At 39.9% G+C, this 20,748-nt stretch overlaps 1 protein-coding gene across 2 annotated transcripts in view; it reads left to right on the top strand.

Moving 5' to 3' along the window:
• Window positions 1-18,974, top strand: part of LOC146469530 (ATP-binding cassette sub-family C member 4-like) — a 40,538-nt gene extending 21,564 nt beyond the window's left edge. For both annotated transcript variants that reach the window (XM_085123156.1, XM_085123157.1), the window contains 18 exons: window positions 243-434; window positions 1,399-1,493; window positions 2,221-2,307; window positions 3,442-3,538; window positions 4,668-4,844; window positions 6,233-6,373; window positions 7,325-7,362; window positions 8,035-8,282; window positions 9,148-9,227; window positions 10,058-10,208; window positions 10,709-10,948; window positions 11,556-11,656; window positions 12,513-12,707; window positions 13,167-13,322; window positions 14,879-14,968; window positions 15,775-15,947; window positions 17,647-17,752; window positions 18,605-18,974. In XM_085123156.1, coding sequence (XP_084979282.1) covers window positions 243-434; window positions 1,399-1,493; window positions 2,221-2,307; window positions 3,442-3,538; window positions 4,668-4,844; window positions 6,233-6,373; window positions 7,325-7,362; window positions 8,035-8,282; window positions 9,148-9,227; window positions 10,058-10,208; window positions 10,709-10,948; window positions 11,556-11,656; window positions 12,513-12,707; window positions 13,167-13,322; window positions 14,879-14,968; window positions 15,775-15,947; window positions 17,647-17,752; window positions 18,605-18,835 — 2,598 coding nt within the window. In that variant the 3' untranslated portion in view covers window positions 18,836-18,974. The remainder of the gene's footprint in view (window positions 1-242; window positions 435-1,398; window positions 1,494-2,220; window positions 2,308-3,441; window positions 3,539-4,667; window positions 4,845-6,232; window positions 6,374-7,324; window positions 7,363-8,034; window positions 8,283-9,147; window positions 9,228-10,057; window positions 10,209-10,708; window positions 10,949-11,555; window positions 11,657-12,512; window positions 12,708-13,166; window positions 13,323-14,878; window positions 14,969-15,774; window positions 15,948-17,646; window positions 17,753-18,604) is intronic.
• Window positions 18,975-20,748: the final 1,774 nt, after the last annotated feature.

Below are 20,748 nucleotides of genomic sequence, written 5' to 3'. Positions count from 1 at the left end.
GATTAGTGACTGCAAAACAATTATCTGTCATGACCAGCAACCGAGAGAAAATGAGTGGCAACTTGGATTTTGACAGTAACTAAAAGACAACAGTCATGGACGTGTCGTTACCTTTTATGACCCCCTATCTTCCTTCTGGAACCAAATAGTTGTAGGTCACTGCACCATGTATATTCATGTAAAATGCTTATAGAGAACCAGTTAATTTGACTTTGCATTATTGTAATGTTAATCCTTTGCAGTCATCATTGTTGATGGTCCTCCTTGGTGAACTGCCCATTTCCGATGGTGACCGGAAGGTGCATGGAAGAGTAGGCTATGCATCCCAACAAGCTTGGATTTTTTCTGGAACAGTGAAGGAGAATATCGTATTTGGTCAAGAATTTGACAAGGACCGTTACTTAGAAGTCATTGAGGCTTGCGCCTTGCAAAAGGTTGGCACTGATTGTATGATTTTTGTAGTACTTTCATCCCATGTTGTTTCTCTACTAATGATTTCACCTTATTTATCACAAATTAAACCGCTCATTTCTGTCCCAATCAAAGTGTTTCTCAAACTGGCATTCCTGTGTATTCCACGGTGTGGAATGCACAGGAATGCCCATCTGTTTCTTAACTGATAGTTGTCTTCTTTCTTCGTCGTTTATTAGTCTGACCCAGTCCATATATTCCTATTTTCTTGTTGGAAATTAAAGGAGCCTTGTTTTGCCGACGGGGGAAAATCCCGAGATAGACAATTATTTTTTGATATCTCTGATGATACCCTTGAGCACTTATATCTATGTTGATCAAATTTTTAATTTAAGTGGTCATTTGATTGAGAGCAGAATTGCGAGTGGGGAGGGGGCATTTATCCAGATAAGTGTGGTGCATAAAAGATCATAGTTCCATCTGTTTAGGGGCAAACCAAAGATTACATCGAAATGTCGAACAGCGTTACTTTTAATTTTTCTGAGAAAATGCTTTAACAAGCAACTGACCATCCGATGGTCAGAATAGTCATACTATTTTTTTATCCACGGTTACTAATCTATTCTATATAACGTTCAACCTATTATACTTGTTACAGTGACTAACAATGCAATACAGTTAAAATTAAAAAGAAAAATTCCTTTTTTACAAGGATGCCATACTGCTCATAAATTAATTACTTTAGAAAGGGAATTAATCACTTTGGAAGTAACAGTATAGTATTTGTGATCTAGACTCGGCCAGCTTTGACACTTCTCTTAGGTGTTGAGGTAAGCTGTTCCGCAATACCGCACCACTGGAACTAAACCTTAGTTTGAAGATTATCTGTGAGGGGAAGCGGAACTGCGAGCTTATACTCCGTACATTGCAGTTCCAGTGTAGATGCTAATGTCATTGGTAACTTTCCCTTGCTCCTTGCCGTTGCAGGACTTGGAGCTTTTTCCCAGCGGTGATTCCACCTTGGTTTGTGAAAGAGGTGTAGTGCTCAGTGGTGGACAGAAAGCACGCATTAGCTTAGCAAGGTTTGTTTGGCTTTTGCTGTTATATTTTCAGTCCCTCTGGATAGTACAAACAGGCAGTGAAATCTACGTATGAACTATCCTTACTTATAAAGGAATTAATTATTGCCTCGTCTAGTACATATTTAAGAAACGTGTGTTATTCACGCAAACTGTCTGTATGTTTAAAAGGCTCCTCGGTAAATAAGAACACTATTCTGAATGTCTATTACATGAAATTAAGAAGACGTGAGTCGGTCAGCAAGCCTAGCAAAAACCTTTGAGAGTGTTCATCTGATTTTAGTTATCACTTCACTTCACGTACCACTTCACACGAGAAACATCATCCTTCCCTTCTTCTTCAATATAAATATGAGCAATAAACATGCAGCGACTTTTCTCTTACGTGCGCGCGAATTCCATTTCGGGACCTGACTGACGCAATGAGTATCAAGCCTCAGCTCACGGCGGATCTCGAGTTCGTTTGGCCAAAGCGCTGAGAGTTGAAGAAAACTCACGTGCAACTCTCATGAGAGCGGCACTCGCAGAAACTCTCGCCCTAGCCTTGTTTGGCCCGGGCTTAACCCCAATGTCTTTTGTCAGGTCCTACTAGATCATCAAAAATCAATTTTGTGGAACAGTCTGACACAGTCGTATGACCTGTTGATAAAGGAGTGACGAGACTCGCTTTCTAAGCTGCAATTAGTTATTAGTTGTATGTTGGTTTTCCTGTATTTGCTCCATTTTCCAGGGCTGTCTACCACAATGCAGACATATATCTCCTGGATGATCCTTTGAGTGCTGTAGACACACATGTAGGACGGGAACTCTTTGACAAGTAAGTCAAATTAAGCAACACTGTTCCTTTTGTCATTTTTATTTATTTATTTAGTTTATTTACTTTGGGGCGTGTGTAAGTTGTCTCAGTTTGATCTGAATCAATTTACGGAAACCTTAGGGGAATGAAATCTTATTTCACTTGCCAACAGAAATTTAACTCAAATAGTTTCTCTCAAAATGCTGCTGACGGAATATGATTAAGCGGCCGTCGGCATATATACAGCTGTAGCGACGCGGTGCTTTTATTACACTTTGGACGTGTCACGTCCATATGCAAATGGTTACAGGGTCCTCTTGCTGGAATCACTTCTGTATCCAATGGAGACATAAAACAGCCACTAAGGACATAGCAAACCTAACAATGACCGTCCTTAGCTTCATGAATGCTTTCGACCATGGGTGGGGTGAGTGAGATGATGTAAACAGTGGATTGCTCAAACTAAACTAGGCTTTGAAGAATAAAAGAAACAACTAGATGTTGGTTTAGTGATCATTAGGAAAATGGAGCAAACAGTAATTACAAATGAAAGGCACCCATTGCTGAGCTCGTGGATAAACTGGGTGCTTAGTGGGTGGATAGACTGGGTCCTTGGATGATATGCAGGGATGGTAAATTGAATACTTAGATGTAAAAGTGTTTACACCTTGTGCCCTGATTTGAAATATTTGATCAAAAAAATGAAGAAAATGCAAAGAAATATAATATATATTACGATGCCATTCCTTTGTGACTACTTGTTTACTAATAATGAACTTATCATAACGAGATCTGCCTTCCTGTTTTGCATGGACATTGTATACATGAAACTTGTCAAGGATTCTACTTGTATTCACAGGCTCAAGAACATTGCCAGGTAATCTCCCTAGCTGATAGGACAACCTGTGAACATCGTTTACAGCAAATTTGACAAGGATGTCACTTGACTACAAAGACTTAAAAACAAATTTCTGTTGCATCCCAATAACTCCTGTCACTTGTTCCAGGAGCTACAAACGGGTATTCAGTAAGGGGCTTGTACCCATTTTAAGTGATGTCATCCCTTGATAACTGTATTTCAGGCGCAATGAGACAAGGACGATATGTGCGTTATTTAACCACCGCCACTCATGTGTTATTCTTTTGATGCTCCAGGTGTATTCTTGGCCTACTAAAGGATAAAATCTGTATTTTGGTAACCCATCAGTTACAATACCTCAAGGATGCCACCTCAGTTTTATGTTTGCAGGAGGTTAGTAGACGGACATATTTAATTTTGTTGACCTGTTATTGTTTTGTGCAGTAAAACCGCAGCTCATGAGTATGAATTTCTTATATTCCTCTTCCATCTCTTCGCCTCTTCGGGTATACAGCTATTTCAATTAACGTTGTTGGATTAAAATCAAGCCAAAAGACAAGACCGCAATGTTTTGTGAAATTATTTTTATGAATAATTTCATCAAAATCATCCCTGCACGTGCAGGTCATTGTACTGCTAATAACAACCTATTGTTTTCTCCAGGCATGACTGATTTTGATGAATTTATTCATAAAAATCCCATGTTCACTTTCGGTCTTGTCTTTTAGCTTCATACTTTGAACCGACAACGTTACTGTTGAAATGACTGTAACACGATTACACATAAAAACGTTTAAGGTTAAGGCCGGATAACTAGGTAACCAAGGATTTCAGTTCTCCCATCGCCAATTTTTCTAACGGCGATGTTCAACGTCTGGTAAAGAAGCTCAAAGTGTTGCACTCGAACTTGGCGTAAGGGTTGAGGTACCAGGAGTCAGTACACCTTTAACGGAAAACTCTTCTTTACTTGTTCCACACGCTAATTGAACAGTTTTATCTGGACAAATTGATTTCTTGTCGAGCTGGCCTAGAAGGCATGGTTGACAGAAGGAATTCGTTACCCTGCCATGTTCCTTACTTGGGTCTGTTTTCCAAGTACGACCAGAACTGAAAACTCAGCCTTGTTGACTACTAACTACTGCTTAATATCCATGATGCGATTCGCCTTTAAAAATTGATAATGTCCTATAAACGTGTTTGTGCTACTAACGTGCTTCCTCCACGAACGTGGGCGACGAGTGTGTGGCGAACCCAGAAAGTTAACGTGGGGGGAGGAGTGCGAGACAAACTAAGAGAGCGAAGTTGAGAGAGGAGTGTGTGACGAGCCCTGATTGGGAATCGAACGGCAAAGACTGCAGAGTTAATACACTGATCCATCCGTTTGGCCTGAGAGAGTCCGCGTAGTAGGCTACAGCCAGACAGGTTAGTTTATAGACAAGGAATGCGCCATTTTGTAAATGATTTTTCGGACAAATTCCTCCAAAAGTTAGTCCTGGAAAGTGGCCTTTGTTTTGTCTTTCAGGGTTGCTGTGTTGGCCAAGGTACACTTTCAGAATTATCAAAGTCAGGTCTTGATGTCCGGCTCCTAATCTCCTTTCCGGAATCCGACAGTGACAGCGCTATTGATACAGATGATGTTCAAATGGAGGAGAAAAATGGAGACATAAATTCCACTCAAACCACTGAAGTTAAACCTGTGGTAGGAAAGTTTTTCAGTTTAGATGTTGAGAGAAGGGAACCCATGAAGTATTTCAGGGCTTCATCAGATGAGGGTCTTTCCACTGATAACGTTCGTAACTGTGCCTTTAAAGTAATTTGTTTGGTCAGCTGGCCATCTAGCTTTGCCAGGTTGATGAACACTCTATTATCTGAGACACTGATTTAGCAGTTAAAGTAAACCTCCATTCTTGAAAATACAATGTAATTTCAAATTACTTTGGAAAACATGGAAATCTTATTTCCGTGTCGGACAACACCGGATTACATAATTGCATATTTTCGGTTTAAAATGTCCCAGGCACCGCTTTTTTTTTGGATTCCATGACGTCATACGGTTGCCTTATTGGTTCAAACAAAAGAACTGCTGCTTGCTTACAATAGGGGTAACGGTATGACGTCATGAAATCCAAAATGGCGTTACGCGGGAAATTTATCAGCAAAAATAGCCAATAATCATATTACAGTTTTGAGCTCACTTCAATGTTATTACCACGTTTCAAAATGAAATTTAGAATTAAGACAGTATTTACAACAATTTAATGTCAATTTGTTGTCAGAATGAAGGTTCCCTTTAATTTTTTGCTTCTTTTCCAAGGGTCTCAGCTGCTTCATTAATCCTTGGCTGTTAAGAAAACTAAATTGATCTGTTTAATTTCTGATAGTTTTTCCGTACTGGGAGCCTTTGTCGACAAGCCAAACCCGACCAGACTTAGAGACGAGAACGGGAACTCCTGAAAACAGGAATTCTGTATGCAATTTTTATCCAACTCAAATAAAGCCCAATCGGGCCGACGTTTGTAGTTGGTAAATTGACGGCAACCTCCACTCTTAGAACGAATTAACGTTATTATTTTGTAATTGACATCTTAATATCAAAGCTTAGTTGAAAAAGTGGAGATAGCATTTTAGTGTTCTATAACGTGGATTTTATTGTGGCCTATTTTTGCTTTTAAAGTTTCTGTGCGGCGCCATTTTGGATCTCATGACGTCATACAGTTGCTCAATTATTCTAAACAAAAGAACTCCTGGTTCCTGACAATAGCGGCAAGCGTATGACGTCATAAAAGTGAGAATGGCGGTGCGCAGGAAATTCAAATGCAAAAATGAGCAACAATCATATCCAATTTTTATACCCCTTAAATGATACAGGTGTATCTCCACTTTTTAAATTAGACTTTGAATTTAGACGCTACATTTCCAACAGTTTAACGCCAATTTGATGTAAAAGAGAAGGTTTTCTTTAAATTCTGTACGTAACAAAGTGTGTTACGTTTGCTGTTTTATTGTAAGGACTGGTGGAGAGCGTCTGCCTGCTAATGTTGGTGTGTTAAGCTTCCAACAAACGTTTATGTACAAATTTGTTAACAGGAATCAAACAAAAGGCAAACCCCTGAGAAGGAAGATCGCTACACAGGAACAGTAACTTGGAAGGTGTACATCGATTATTGGAAAGCAGGAGCTGGGGTTCCTCTAATAATACTGTTGGTTGTGGTTTTCCTTGCTGCTCAGGTGCGAAAATATGTCTACCCTATAGCACTGTTATGCTGGGCTTGAACTATGAAGAATTACGATGTTAGGAATAGATCATGTGATGTGGTGTTACTTTTTAAAAATTGTTTACGTATAATTATTTAATTTTAAGTTTACTAATATCCTATCCTGTCCTTTCCTATCCCCAATGCTATCGTATCACATCCTAGCCTTGCCTAGCCTATTTAATATATCATAGTTTGCCCGAACCGATCGTATCCCAACTACCTTAGCTCAGCCAATTCTATACTATCCTATCCAACCTAGCCAAGCCTATCCCGTATCCTATCCTATCCTATCCTATCCTATCCTATCCTATCCTATCCTATCCTATCCTATCCTATCCTATCCTATCCTATCCTATCCTATCCTATCCTATTCTATCCTATCCTATCCTATCCTAGCCTAGCCTATCATGTCCTAGCCTAGCCTATTCTATCCTATCGTATCCTATCCTATCCTAACTTAGCCTAGCCTAGCGTAGCCTATCCTGTCATATGCTATCCTAGCCTTGCCTGTTATATCCTATCCTATCGCATCCTGTCATAGCCTAGCCTATCCTAGCCTAACCTAGCCTGGCCTATCCTAGTCTAGTATATCCTATTCTAGCCTAGTTTATCCTAGTCTAGCCTAGCATAGCCTAGCCTAGCCTAGCTTAGCCTAGTCTAGCCTATCCTATCCTAGCCTAGCCTAGCTTATCCTTTCCTAGCCCTATCCTAGTCTAGCCTAGCCTAGCCTAGCCTGCCCTATCCTATCCTATTTTGTGGCTTACGTTTTGGTTTGGTTTGAAACCTCTCAAACGGGTTGAACTTTTATTTTCCTTCTTCCAGTATTTGTCACAAAGGAGAATTAACAAACACAGGCATGTATTGTGAAGTATTCTACAAAAGCATTGATCTTATTTCTATTTACATTCTTGAAATTCTTTAGGCAGCAGTCATGTCTTCAGATTGGTGGCTGGCTCAGTGGTAAGATGTTATTTCTAAGGCGATATTGTATAATGCAATTATTCTCTTCTGCTGCTACTCCACAACAATTCAGTCTATCTATGTTTGCAAGATACAGACGTGGAGGGTCAAAGAACGATACCATCCCTATATGCGCCACAACCCTGAGACTCTCACTTCGTTTGAGCCTCAGCTATCGATATTTAGCCAGCGACCTGGGAAAGGGAGACCTAGCACAAAATGGTTGTAGCTGTTTACTTGAACTACAGTTCAAAGAAAGCCAGAGAGGCTTCAATTTTCTTCTCCTGTTCCCCTTTTTCTGGCAAACTGATCATTTTCATTTAGCGCTTATTAAGGAAAGAAATGCTTTCATTTCTTTGTTGTATATGTCATTCCTTTCTTCTGTTTCCACCAGGCCCCAGTTGTTCAAAGGCCGAATAACTTTATCCCCTGGATAAGGCACTTTTCAGGGTCTAAAAAATACTTTACGTTTAATGTTGTCCAAGGTTTTCGTTCGCTCCCAAACTAAGTCGTTGTTAGAATGTGCATATTCGCTTGTACACGAGAAAATACTGAAATCTTTGCACAGATTGAAACTGTCGGATAGTGACTTATCCACGGAATAAAGCTATCCGGCCTGTGAACAATTGGGGCCAGTGTTTTAAACTATGGATGAACGATTTCTTTTCACAGGGCAGATGTAGAGGAAGAACATGCTTCCTTTTCAGGAAACTCAACAAGTGAAACTGTCGATCTTACGGAGATGAGAAAACGTAATATTTCAATTTACAGTGCCCTTGTCGTTAGCACTTTACTACTTGTATACGCAGGCGCGGGTCTTTTCCTTTACGTTGCGGTATCTGCTTCCCAGAATCTTCACAACAGGATGTTTGAAAAGCTCCTTGGAACAACCATTTACTTCTTTGATCACAACCCTGTTGGTAAGTGGGTGCTAACTTTTGTATGAACAATTTACTGTTAAATGCATAAGAAGACACGTTTTCAACTACGAAATGTTCATCGAATGTTCAATTCGATTTGTCCTACCGTTCTCCGAAGATTTTCTGATCTTTACCCGACATTCAAACGCCGGAACGTCTTCGGACATTTCCAGGAATCTTCGGATATTTACTGAAGTTTGCCAGAGACGACTAAGGAGTTCCGAAGGCGTTTTGACTACGCAAACATTTCTTGGTTCATTCATCGCTTTATCAGAAAGAAAGCGCTAACATTTATACAGTCGTGACGCATCATGAAATTCGATTTCAGGAATTGCGAGCGTGATTTTTGTCTTTAAAAGAACGTGTTGACCTGAACAATTTCTTGTCCAAGGCCTTTTTCCTGGGTAGCTTTAAATCAGTGTTACGATGTTTGTGTCTCTCCTTGCTTGGGGGAATTCGTGGTTATTTATTTATTTATTTTTTTTTACGTTTTATAGTCTGTCACTTTCATTCTCTGGTTAAAGAATCAAAAGAGATTGTAAGCTAACCCTTTCTTTCAATGAAGGCGTCTTGATCTTCAAATAGACTACACTATATGATCTACAGCCCGCGTAACAACAGGCTTTGTATTAAGAAATATAATCTGCAGCCAGTACTTTCCCTTAACGTCAGCCTGCAAATCGAACTGTTTGTAACTTCATCTAATTAACGCAAACTTTAAATGGATTTTACCTTTTCAACTTGTACGATAAATGTTTATCCAACCTTTGTTCTTCAAGTCGGAGTCTAAAAGACGCTCTTTGAAGACCGTAGACTTGAATTTATCTGGTTCAGATAAAACAATAAATATTTTGTGCATTTTCAGGAAGGGTGTTGAACAGATTCTCAAAAGATATTGGTCAGATGGATGACGTGTTGCCGTTTACATTCTATGCTAACTCTCGAGTATGACTGTAAGATTATTTTTTTAGAGATTTAACTGTAATTTGCCTAAGCTGTAGTGCTTTTTAATCTGTGATATGTTTTCACATAACAAAACTAATTGAAATGAAATGACATGACGTGACATGACACAGATGACATGGCATGGCATGACATGACATGAGATGACATGACATGACATGGCATGACACGAGATGACATGACATGACATGAGATGACATAAAATAAACTAAAAGCTACCTCACAGTTCAAAGAAATGAGGGATTGAGGGTGACTAATAAAAGTAAACAGAAACAGCAACGCAACCTCTGTAAATTTGACGTTTTTCAAAGCAGAAATTCAACGCATTCTCATATTTGCTTGAGATGCTAAGTAGTACAGTAGCTAGGAATTACCTTTCTGTCGGTTTCACGGATAACGAAGCGAAATTTTTTAGCTTTTTCGTTTGGGTATTGCAGGGTTGAGAAATTTAATGTGTTTTAGTATTTTCAGTTTTAGCGGATTTTCGTATGAGAAGAAAGTTTTGCGATTATTGTCAAAATTAAGCTAACTTTGAAAAACAAAACAAAAATAATTTTTTACATAAAAATCAATACCACGTGACAGTAAGGACTTATTACGGGAAATTCCTGTGACATCAAATGATGCCTTTACCTTGCCTTCGAAAAGATTAATGCCGAGGGTAACAACTGTGCTTGCTAAGATCATTTGTTTCACGTATTACCAATTATTTATAGGATCTACGGGGCTCCATGTGGCATTTGAAGAGCCTTTTATGTTTGGTCGACGCCATATGCAGTGTCTTTAAAAGTTGTTACTGCTTTGAATTGCAGCTAATACTTCAAGCATTTGCGGTTTTGGTGCTGAATGTGGTGGCCATGCCGTACTTACTGGCAGCAGTCATTCCTATTATAGTGTTGCTCCTTTTCATACGGCACTACTACTTGAAGTCTTCAAGAGAGATCAAACGCCTTGAAGCAATGAGTAAGTCTTAATCTGGTTACCTGCCTATTAAACCTTTCTCTTCCAGTTAAAACGGAAGAGTAGCGTCTCACTGTTGTACTTATGAGAACTTGAAATGCTCCGGAACGAGCAGCAACGTTTGTCAAAAGAAAAGAGTGTTACAGCCATCGTTCGACCAATAGTATAGTAAAATTCCGAACATAACCCCCCCACCCCCCACCCCTGGCCTCTTCTCGAATTTAAGCCTGCAAACCTCAAAAGTTAAAATCCTTCCGATCGTAGCCTTCCCCCCCCCCCACCCCCACCACTTCGTCCCCGTATTTAAGTCCATGGGATTTTAGGGTTAACTGTTTTGTTTTAAGCTTTTAGCTTAGTGTCAGTTCTAACTGCTTTTATTTTTTCACACCCAAACAATTTTGAGCCGCAAAATTTCCTTCAATAATAAACCCCCTCCCCATCCCCCCGAAAAAAATACGGTGCGTTATTTATTTGGAATTATTTTGTTTCTTGTTCCTCTTCAGACCGCAATCCGTTGTACTCTCACGTGTCTGCGACTCTTCAAGGTCTCACCACCATCCGAGCTTACTCAGCAGAAGACAGATTTCGACACTCGTATCATGTCTACCAAGATGATCACACAGCCTCCTGGTTCTTATTTCTGACAGCATCCAGGTGGCTGGGGTCCCGCCTTGACTTCATGTGTGCCCTCTTTATAACTGTGGCAGCCTTTACTCCGCTGTTGATGGCAGAAGGCGGGATAAGTAAGTCACGATAAAGAAACGATATTAAATGCGAAGCTTGGTTACTTTTTGAACCTTTAAACCGTGTTAAGTATGGCACAAGCTGGGCGTAGCAAAGAAAAAGAGAAACGCAGCGATTCATTTCCAAGATCATTTTCCGAGCCTTTAGGGGTATTTCAGTATGCCAACAAAGTTCAATCTGCTCGGATTCTCTAGCTGAATTTTTAACTCACAGAAAGTGTTTGAGAACACATCCAAATCCCCGCATTTACAAGTTGATGTTAGATTTCTAAAAATCCTAACTAACGAAATATTCGCCCCTCCAAAAGCAAAAGGAATTAATTTTCCCATGCTTAGAAAGGAAGGCTAAGGAAACAGCTAGTTTCTCTTCAAAGTTCAACCCAATTTCTGAGGCGATTTAGCATCCTTCAGGAAAGTGGTTTGATTTTTTGAACGCAGAAAAGGGCCAGGCTTGTAGGGATGTAAGCAAGATTTGAAAGATTAAAAGTAAAGCTGATAGAAAGCTATATGTACAATCCTTCTAGTGAAACGTTTGCTACTTTAAAATTTCTTGGTTCCTAGCTGTTTTCATCCTCGTGAAATCTCTCTTTTTTCATCATTTTTCAAGGTATTTCTGCTGGTGTGGTTGGCCTTTCTCTGGCGTATGCTAAAGTTTTAAGCGGAGGATTCCAGTGGTGTATACGACAGAGCGCTGAGGTAGAGAGCCTGGTAAGTTATAATAATATTCAGTGCTAAGGTTTGTGGCCGTTTGTTTTTTTTTTTTCTAATCGACATTGCTTCAGAATTGCTTTTCTTTGGGAGCGCTCAAGAATGGGTTACAGAGCGGAAGAACCCGATTTTCATGTTCAATACTCACAAATGGAGTGGACTTGTCTAAAAGCGCAAGGCAATTCGACTCACGGACGCATAAGACTTAAAGCGTGTGCACGAGAATAGAAATTCCATGCACCAGACTGAGTCGAGTCGTTGATGAGCTCAGATGACCCGACTCACTGGAAACGGAGTCGAATCATCTATAAGCCTAGACGATCCGACTCGACGGAGGTCAGGTCACGTGAAAGTACACAAGGGGACCACAAAATGTGATGAGTCGTCACGATCCTATCGGGTCGACTCGACCCGTCTTCATGAAAGTCGTATGTTTGGTTGTATCAACTGAAGTGATTGGTAATTTTGCCACCATAAAGAGACGCGAGAGCTGATCGAGCTCCAGAGCGAATCCTCTCTATAAGCACAAACGATCCAACTCACCTTAGGGATATCAAGCAATGATTGTTCTAAGAATCTTGAATAAAAATACACCACAATGTGTGGCATTTTGTTCCAAATTGAACCTCAATTATCTCTGAAAAATATGTGGTTACCCCTAATTTTCTTTTTGACGGTGTTCCAACAGCCCTTGCTAAGATCTGCTTTTGCCATATTGCCAAAAACCGCGAAAAATACCTTTGTTTTGGTAGTCATTCGACTTCCGATTTCCGTTCGTGGCTCACGAACGTCTGTGCTTAAGCTCCCTGTTTGGTCAAAGCTGTGCCAAGTATGTTTTCCTTATCTTATCTTGTAGATGACTTCAGTGGAACGTGTTATTGAATATACTCACCTGGAACAAGAATCGCAACCTGACGATAAAACTGTCGCTGTACCAGATGAGTGGCCAAAGTACGGAACAATTACGGCTGAAGGACTTTACTTTGCACATCACCACACAATGCCTAACGTGTTGAGGAAAATGAATTTTTGCATAAGGGCGGAGGAGAAGGTAACCTAGACCATCGACTATTGACATGGTTAGTCAGAAAACACTCTTAAACAGGAATCGAAATGGAATGCGAATCTCGTCCAGAAGTAAAATACTACTTTGTTTTTATTCTCACTGTCTAAATAACCATGAAACCGAGCCTTGCCGCTACGCTGACATGTTTGTAACGTCTCGGTGTTTTAAAGTCAGTGCCACCCGTGTGTCGTGGAATTTTATCTGCCTAATTGAGCAATCTACTCCTGGTCTTTGGTCCTTCTCGCCAAGTTACGCTGTTCTGGGATTTCGGAATGTTTTTCTTTTTTTTTTACCCAACCACCTCCCCTTCGGCGACGCGTCCTACCTTTCCTTTCTCTGTCTTACGACCCTCTATTTTTTCAAAATCTCGCCCTCCATATCTTAATTCAGCAAAGGCAGTGAGTGATTGTAATGACAGTGAAAATGGTTTACGATTTGTCTCAGGTGGGTGTAGTTGGTAGAACTGGTGCTGGTAAATCATCATTGATGGCGGCTCTATTTAGGCTGGCAGAACCGAAAGGAACAGTTCGGATAGACGCTGTACCTATCACCGACATTTCACTGCAAGACTTGAGACGTAACCTGTCCATCATTCCCCAGGTGAGGCGTTTCTCTATAAACATTCACGGTCGGTAAACACGCGCCCATCGCTGTAAGCACAGTCATTTTAAAATAACGCAATCACCGCAGTCACCTGTACTATTCATGAACGGTGCCTCCTAATGCAGAAGTATTTTTGCGCGGTTTATGACTATGCGGGGAAAGCAGATCTTGGTAAGGGATGTTGGAATCCAAAAAGAAACTTGGGGGTAATCACGCATTTTTGAGTGATAATTGAACAACAGTAGCTCTGAAAAGCTAGTATTTTTTCAAATTATCTCCGAAAAGTGCGTGGTTGCCCCATATCATCTTTTTGGATTCAACAACCCTTTAGTAAGGTAGGCCTTTCCCGTATAGTCATAAACTGGGCAAAAATATGTCTTTTTTGGCAACAAGTTTTCTCGGACCATTCCGAGATGCGCAGAAAGTATGCGCAGTAGCAAAAAGTGAGACAGTTCTTAAGGCCTGAATGTGACGCCAGTTGACTCTTGTATAATTTGCACCGTTGTGCTACGTGCTGAAAGTAATAACAACTGTCCAATGATTTCACCGGTAACTTGACTTATTACTTACAATCAAATGATTATAAAGATTCCACTTGACTCGAAGATGACTTCCATTGATGTTATGTAAAATCAAACAGGGAAGAAAAACGTGGAAGGAAAAAAAGGAAGGGAACTTTTCTTTCGTCTTTTTCCTCCTTCCCCGGTCTATTTGAGTCTTTTTAGAGACAGCCCTCTCTCACACATTTAGTCCATCCTCACGATACCAGCTGTTTTCCAGGCGCGGTTTCAATGAAAATATTTATGCCTTTTTAATTATTATTATTATTATTATTATTATTATTATTATTATTATTATTATTATTATTATTATTATCATCATTATAATGGCAGTAAAAACTTCTGGATGCCCAGATATCCTAAAAAATGATTGGGCGGCCAGCCGTAGCCAATCAATGCAACGACCAAAGTCCTTACAATTAAAATCCCAACTCCTAATCATCTCATATCTGCAGAGCTATTGTGTCGCTTTTACCTCCCACTAGCTCTTTAAGTGCCTTCCTGATATCTCTTGAGTAACCTCCGAGTACATCCACAATAATATTGAACTGTGTCACACGATATTCAGGATATCTCTGCTCGAGCTCCCAGCGTAATGGCCCGTACTTTGTTGTATTCTCGGCATCTTTCTCCTCCCTTTTTTTCAACCCAAGGAGAGCTCATCTCTATCACCTATACTTTCTTATTCTCCTTGTCCACGATGGTTCCTTCGATCCTATTCGCCTTTACGTGCGTGCTATCTGCATACAGGGGAATGTCTTCATATGCTATCGCCCTCTCATTCTCATACATAGGCTTAGGCTGCGTCTTCGAAAACCATGGAACCTCTGATGTAACTACGTCCAGTGCCCTGATCACGTGAAAAAACAAAATCTTATTATTATTATTATTACTATTATTATTATTATTATTATTATTTGTATTTTCGTATTTATTTAGTTCGTTATTTATTTATTTCTTATTTATTTATTTATTGCTGTTATTTTTTTTAAGGATCCGGTCCTTTTCAGTGGAAGCCTTAGGAAAAATCTGGATCCTTTCAATCAGTATGGGGACTCGGAACTGTGGAATGCATTAGAAGAGGTTCTTACGAAAGAGAGCTGTTCAAATTACTTTAGTGTTCCAGTGTCCCATGAAGGGCCTTGAAATATGTTGTTTGAAAGTATTCAGTTCATAATATTTTACCGCAGATTAGGAAGAAGAAGATACCCTAAAAATGCGCCCAATTGGTCTGTTAATTTTCGCGCTGGAAAATCCTTCATTACACCAAATATATTCTTATCGCCAAAACCATTAACAATTACCACAAGCAAATCTTTATCGGCTAATTAAGTGTGGGGTACGTTACACTGGCAATGAGAAGTGATGACGTCACATCACGTGGGAATGTCGGTCGGCCATCTTGGATCCGCTCTCTTTGACTTCTGGATTTCCCCAAAACTTCAGAAAAGCGCGTAAATGGAAAGAATACTAATAAGAGCTAAAAACAAAAGTTACCGTAAGAAAAATAATTTTGCTTCTTTAAAAGAAAATGGGATTTTCCATTTTCTAAAAAAACGGCTTGTTAAAAATCATTTGCTATGGTAACATCGAAATCGATGAACACTAAGCGACCACATCAAATTGTTTCTTGACAAATTTCTGAAAAAGTCACCCAGCTCCATGTCGTTTCTGCAAAATATTAAAAAAGTTGTTTAGGTTCAAAGTCGCGACGGGCAGGATCCCTCCTCTCCTCCCTCCAAACAGTGAATGCGTTGTGTTTTATCAAGCCTTCCTATTTTGTCTTCAAATTGGGTTACCGGGAGTCAAAGTGAGTGCTTCGCGATTTCAAAGGTTTTTTCTTTTGTTTGTTTCGTTTAACCTTGTGCCCATACGCCTTCTCTTTTCAGGTACAACTAAAGGAAACTGTATCTGAGCTGCCAGATGGACTGGAAACTAAACTAACTGAGGGAGGCTCAAATTTCAGCGTGGGTCAGCGGCAACTAGTGTGCCTAGCACGCGCAATCCTTAAGCACAATAAAATATTGATCATAGACGAAGCAACAGCAAATGTGGATCTTAGGTATTAACTTAAAGTACCTATGAAGCGAAAATTGTTTTTGTGTAGTTATAAAATTTGGACTTTAACATATACGATTCCGAAATTTTAGAGTACTGGGGTAAAACTTGTGGATTTTACAAACTCTCAAAGCTGGGCTATTTTGCTTTCAAAAATGGTCAGAGGACTGGGTCGAGTTTTATGCTGAATTCTAAGTTGTGACGTCACGTTGGTGCCAAAAGTTTGTTTCTTTTCATTCTGTTCTTGCCGCCGAAAAGGATTGTAGAAAGAGAAAAGCATGTCTAGCGATTCTGTGAACGATCGATTCTGGCAACTCTCTTTGCTACGGACGCCAGCAACGCAATATCGCCCTCGCTGTCGCAGTATCTTTCTTCTCTTCCGCCATGATGAATTGCAATTCTTGGCACCAACGTGACGTCAGCGGTTATTGTCACCTGGCATTTTGGCCGCAAGATTCGAATACCATTTTTGAAGGCAAAATAGCCCAACTTTGAGCGCTCACAAAATCGGCAATTTTTACCCCAGCAATCTCAAACTTTGAAATCTCGTGTTTGAAAGAGTAAATTTTACAACTACTTAAAGACAATTTTCGCTTCATAGGCACTTTAAAACACTCACCAGTCATCCTTTGAGTAATCGAAATTGAAACTGATTTTTTTTTAATTTTCACCTCGAGAAAAATATTACGAAACTGGTCACAACAAATTTGTTGGAAGAGGACCCACCTTGTCTGGGGTAGGGAGGTTATCGAAGAAAGTACCCATCTCCTTACCGACAAAATTTTGTTGGCTTTAAAATTCGATTTGGCAAAGAAATATTCAGCTAGCAAGAGCCAGCATTGCTAGATAAACAAGAAAAGTGAGGTTTGAATCTCACTGTCAGTTTTTTATTACTGTTGGATAAGGGGGTGGCTATGCAATAAAGACAACATCGTTTGAGGTTTAGGTAGGGGGGAGTGCAGGCAGAGACCACCATTTAGTTTTTGGTTTGGTGGGTCCTGTTCGAGTATAGTAGTTTTGACCACTTCCTTGAATATAGAAGCGAGCGATTCTGAAGGGTGATATCGCTTTGTTATAGCTTCCATGTAAAAGGTGTGGCCGTATAGAGGTTCGCAAGTTTATTGGTGTTTTAGCACTTCGCGGCGGACTAAAGGCTACCAAGGTTCCACTCTACGCAGTTCAGTCATCTCCAGGGTAAAAGAAAATTCACAGCTACATCTTCCGTGACACGAGATTTGACTTTTAGAGGGGAAGGTTATCTGCACGCTGTTCACCTGGTGACGGAGTTGTCAGTTTCGAAATCTTCGAAATTCTCAGCTGATTGTGGACGTAGCATCCGTGGCCATTGCGTTCCATCGTGTTCTGTTGCGAGCTGATTCCTTGGTCGTCACCAATGACCCACATTTCGCCGGTTTCTCAGCCGTAATAGTTAGTTAAACCATTCTCCTAAATGAATAATCTTGGGTCCGATTCAGATGCCTTACCACCCATACGCCATACGTATTCCAATTTCGCTCCAATGTGGTGTTATGCAGCCAGTCCTTCCTCTTTCGTTTGATGGAAATTTGGCCGTGCCTAATTGAATTCTGTCAAGAAAGAGATTTAGACGCCGCACCACTGCCAAACGACTGCGTATTACTTACACGGCGCTTGGCAAGGACCGTGTCTGAACTGATACTAACCGGTAATTTTCTTGATTCCAGCACGGACGCTTTAATCCAGGAGACCATACGTAACAAGTTTCAACGCTGTACAGTTTTAACTATCGCTCACAGACTCAACACCATTATGGACTCGGACAGAGTCATGGTAAGCAGAGTTTGTTTATTCTGGAGTGCGACATGGCAAGATTTACAAATACAAGTTTGCACTAGGTGCCAAACCTGAACCATTTTTTGGGACAGTTAAGAACATCAGCCCTTAAAAATAACTGATAACTGAGAAATGGCTACAATTAACTTATAGATAAATGGCCCAAAAGTTAACTGGTAACTGAGATTTCAGTACCCCACCCGGACAATTTAATTTGGTTTCTAATTATGCCTTCTCCTCTATCAATGATTGTCTGTTCATTAGGAGACCCCAACAACCCTGCACTGAGTATTCCTCTTTTCTTCTGATTGTGCTCTAGGATCGATTTCCGCCGCTCACTCGGGTCCGTGTTTCCTTCACTGAGTGCGGGCTCATTTCTCGAACAGCGTCTGGTAATAATTGTGTTCTAGCTAGCACAAAAATACAAAAACACGATGGCTTTAGTTTGCTATTGACCGAAATGACGGAGGTAAACCAGACCTGGCAGAGCGCTAGAAAGACAGCTTGTGTCTTTCTGATACTGCGTTCATCCAACATTTGCCCAGCATTCGTTCACTGTGACGTTTGTTAAGCAAATGTTGAGAAAATGTTGAAACCGTTTAAACGGGCCTTAACACACATTAAAAAGTGTCAGAATGGAAATCATACAAACATTACATAGAACCTTGATTGCACTTCCTATGAAGAAGGCACTCTTCCAAGTATGGCAGAAAAGTTACAATCAATTAAACTTCTCTGACCATTGCATGTTTTCTAGACAAAACTTGCATGTAAAAGAATGATACTTTCTGTGAAACTATACATAGCCCCCTTATATTCTGTTCATTATTTCGCGTTTGGAATTCGCAGGTACTGGACGAGGGAAAGCTAGTGGAATTTGACGAGCCTTATTTGCTGCTCCAAAACAAAGACAGTTTATTTTCAAAAATGGTGGAACACACCAGCAAACATTTGGCGACGAATCTATACGATGTAGCGCGTCAGGCGTTCTTTTCACGACGCGAACTCACTGAAGATTGTGATTTTGACAGGGGCACCCAACGGCAGTTTTCTCTCAAATCCTTTGAAACGCACTTTTAGGCTATCTAGAGTGCCTTTAAAGCTCTGTCGGTTCATTTCAGGCCCCCCTATAATATTTTTATCTGTTTGGTCATTCTAGGGGACGTCAATTTTTGTTAGCTTTGAATACTAAATTTTAAAATCTTTAAATTTTAAAATCTTAATTGTGTAATCGAAGAAAAATCATTTAAAAATATACTTGTCGGGCCCAGTTATTCGAAAGCCCATTAGTTAGTCGAAGTTTTTATCTCGCTCGTTTAACATGGTTTAATTAAAAGGCTAATTTCAGGCTAAAGGTTAAGAAAAGTCTAAGTCAAAACTGAGGCAGCTGAGGGACAAAAATCTTTTGGAGAATCTTTATTGATTAATAATGAAACTCTAAGCAGAGTTCTAGTTAATCTAGGATCAGCTTAATCGGGCTTTAAACAACTGGGCCAAGGTTCGAAGCGGCCGTACCTATTACCACAATACCTTGCGAACCTAACGCAGCCAGTAGGCACATAGAATGGCAAATTATTTTGTAAAATTCGTCCCTGTGTTAACATCATTGTATATGCTGGGTTTGAAGTTTTTAGAACTTTTCTGCGCGTTTTACTAGCGTTTTTAGGGTTATTGTACGCTCAGACGAAATTATTAAATTATTATGTCGTTTTTGTATGGAAATCGAAAAACAAATTCTGATCAATTTTTCTTCCCCGCGTTTGAGGCATATAAAAGTCTCAAATTTCAATTCCGGTTGGTTACAATAAAGCACAAGACTGGAGACTCGGGATAAAAGGGTTGTGACATCAATACAAGAGCGGTACTCTCGTTATTTTTCTATTCCTCTGTTGCTTTTCGTATATGCAGGGGGACAAAACTCTGAGGGGGAAAACATGAATGGGATGATTGAATTCTCACAGAGAATTGAACAATTCAGACATATTGAAACTATTCATCATATTGATGGGCTCCTGAACAATTCTGTTTCTGCCTGAAATTTGAAAGTTCGTACCGCGTTCACCGAACAATCTTTTCCCATGAGCATGGGAAAGACAAATGGATGGAGAGACTCAACAAATATAATAGGAGGGGACTTACTAAATTTGTATTCAACTATAAACATACACATTTCTGTGAAATTTGTACACGGTAGTTACCTTTATAATAAGTAATCCGAGAACGAAGTTTAATAAATGTTCACCGAATCCACTTCTCTTGTACATTGAACCTCTGTTCAATTCAATAACTTTAAATTGAATGAATTTTCTTCAGACCTTTTGAAGAAAGTGTACTTTGCTTGAAACATGAATAATAATAATAATAATAATAATAATAATAATAATAATGATGATAATGATGATGATGATGATGATGATGATGATGATGATGATAATAATAATAATAATTAGTCACAGCAGTGTGCAAATTGATCAATGGCTGGCATTTTCATCACAGGCGGCCCAATCTCGCGCCACTAGAGAGCGTTTTTTTCCTGATTTGGGACACTCCCCCTCCCCCTTTCCTTCACATTTCTAACGCTGCATTCCTAACGTGCTGTTAACTACTTAACAAATAGATTCCATTTTGCCGTGCGTCTGTACTCTGATAACGCACAGATGACGTCAAAACGTGGTGAGAACAAAGAAGTACGCTACGAGCCGCAGGCAAGTAGCGTGACTGATGTTCTCACCACGTTTTGACGTCCTCTGTGCGTTATCAGAGTACAGACCCACGGCAAAATGGAATCTATTTGTTTTATACAATAACCAAGACATTTCAACACATTTCGTGAGCGAGCATCGCGTTGCCTGAGCTGAGTCAAAAACTTTCCAGCAAACTCAGTTTTGGACTACTACACACATGCAATTGTGATCTTCTAAATTAGAGTATAACCCGAAAGAATTTTACTAACAATATTTTCGAAACTAACCTTTATTCCAGAAGGAAATCCT

Source organism: Pavona decussata, unplaced genomic scaffold (assembly GCF_977016875.1).
Source record: "Pavona decussata unplaced genomic scaffold, jaPavDecu1.1 SCAFFOLD_122, whole genome shotgun sequence".
Taxonomy (NCBI): domain Eukaryota; kingdom Metazoa; phylum Cnidaria; class Anthozoa; order Scleractinia; family Agariciidae; genus Pavona; species Pavona decussata.
The sequence above is the reverse complement of the archived record's forward strand: the minus strand, read 5'-3'. Positions and strand labels throughout refer to the sequence as shown.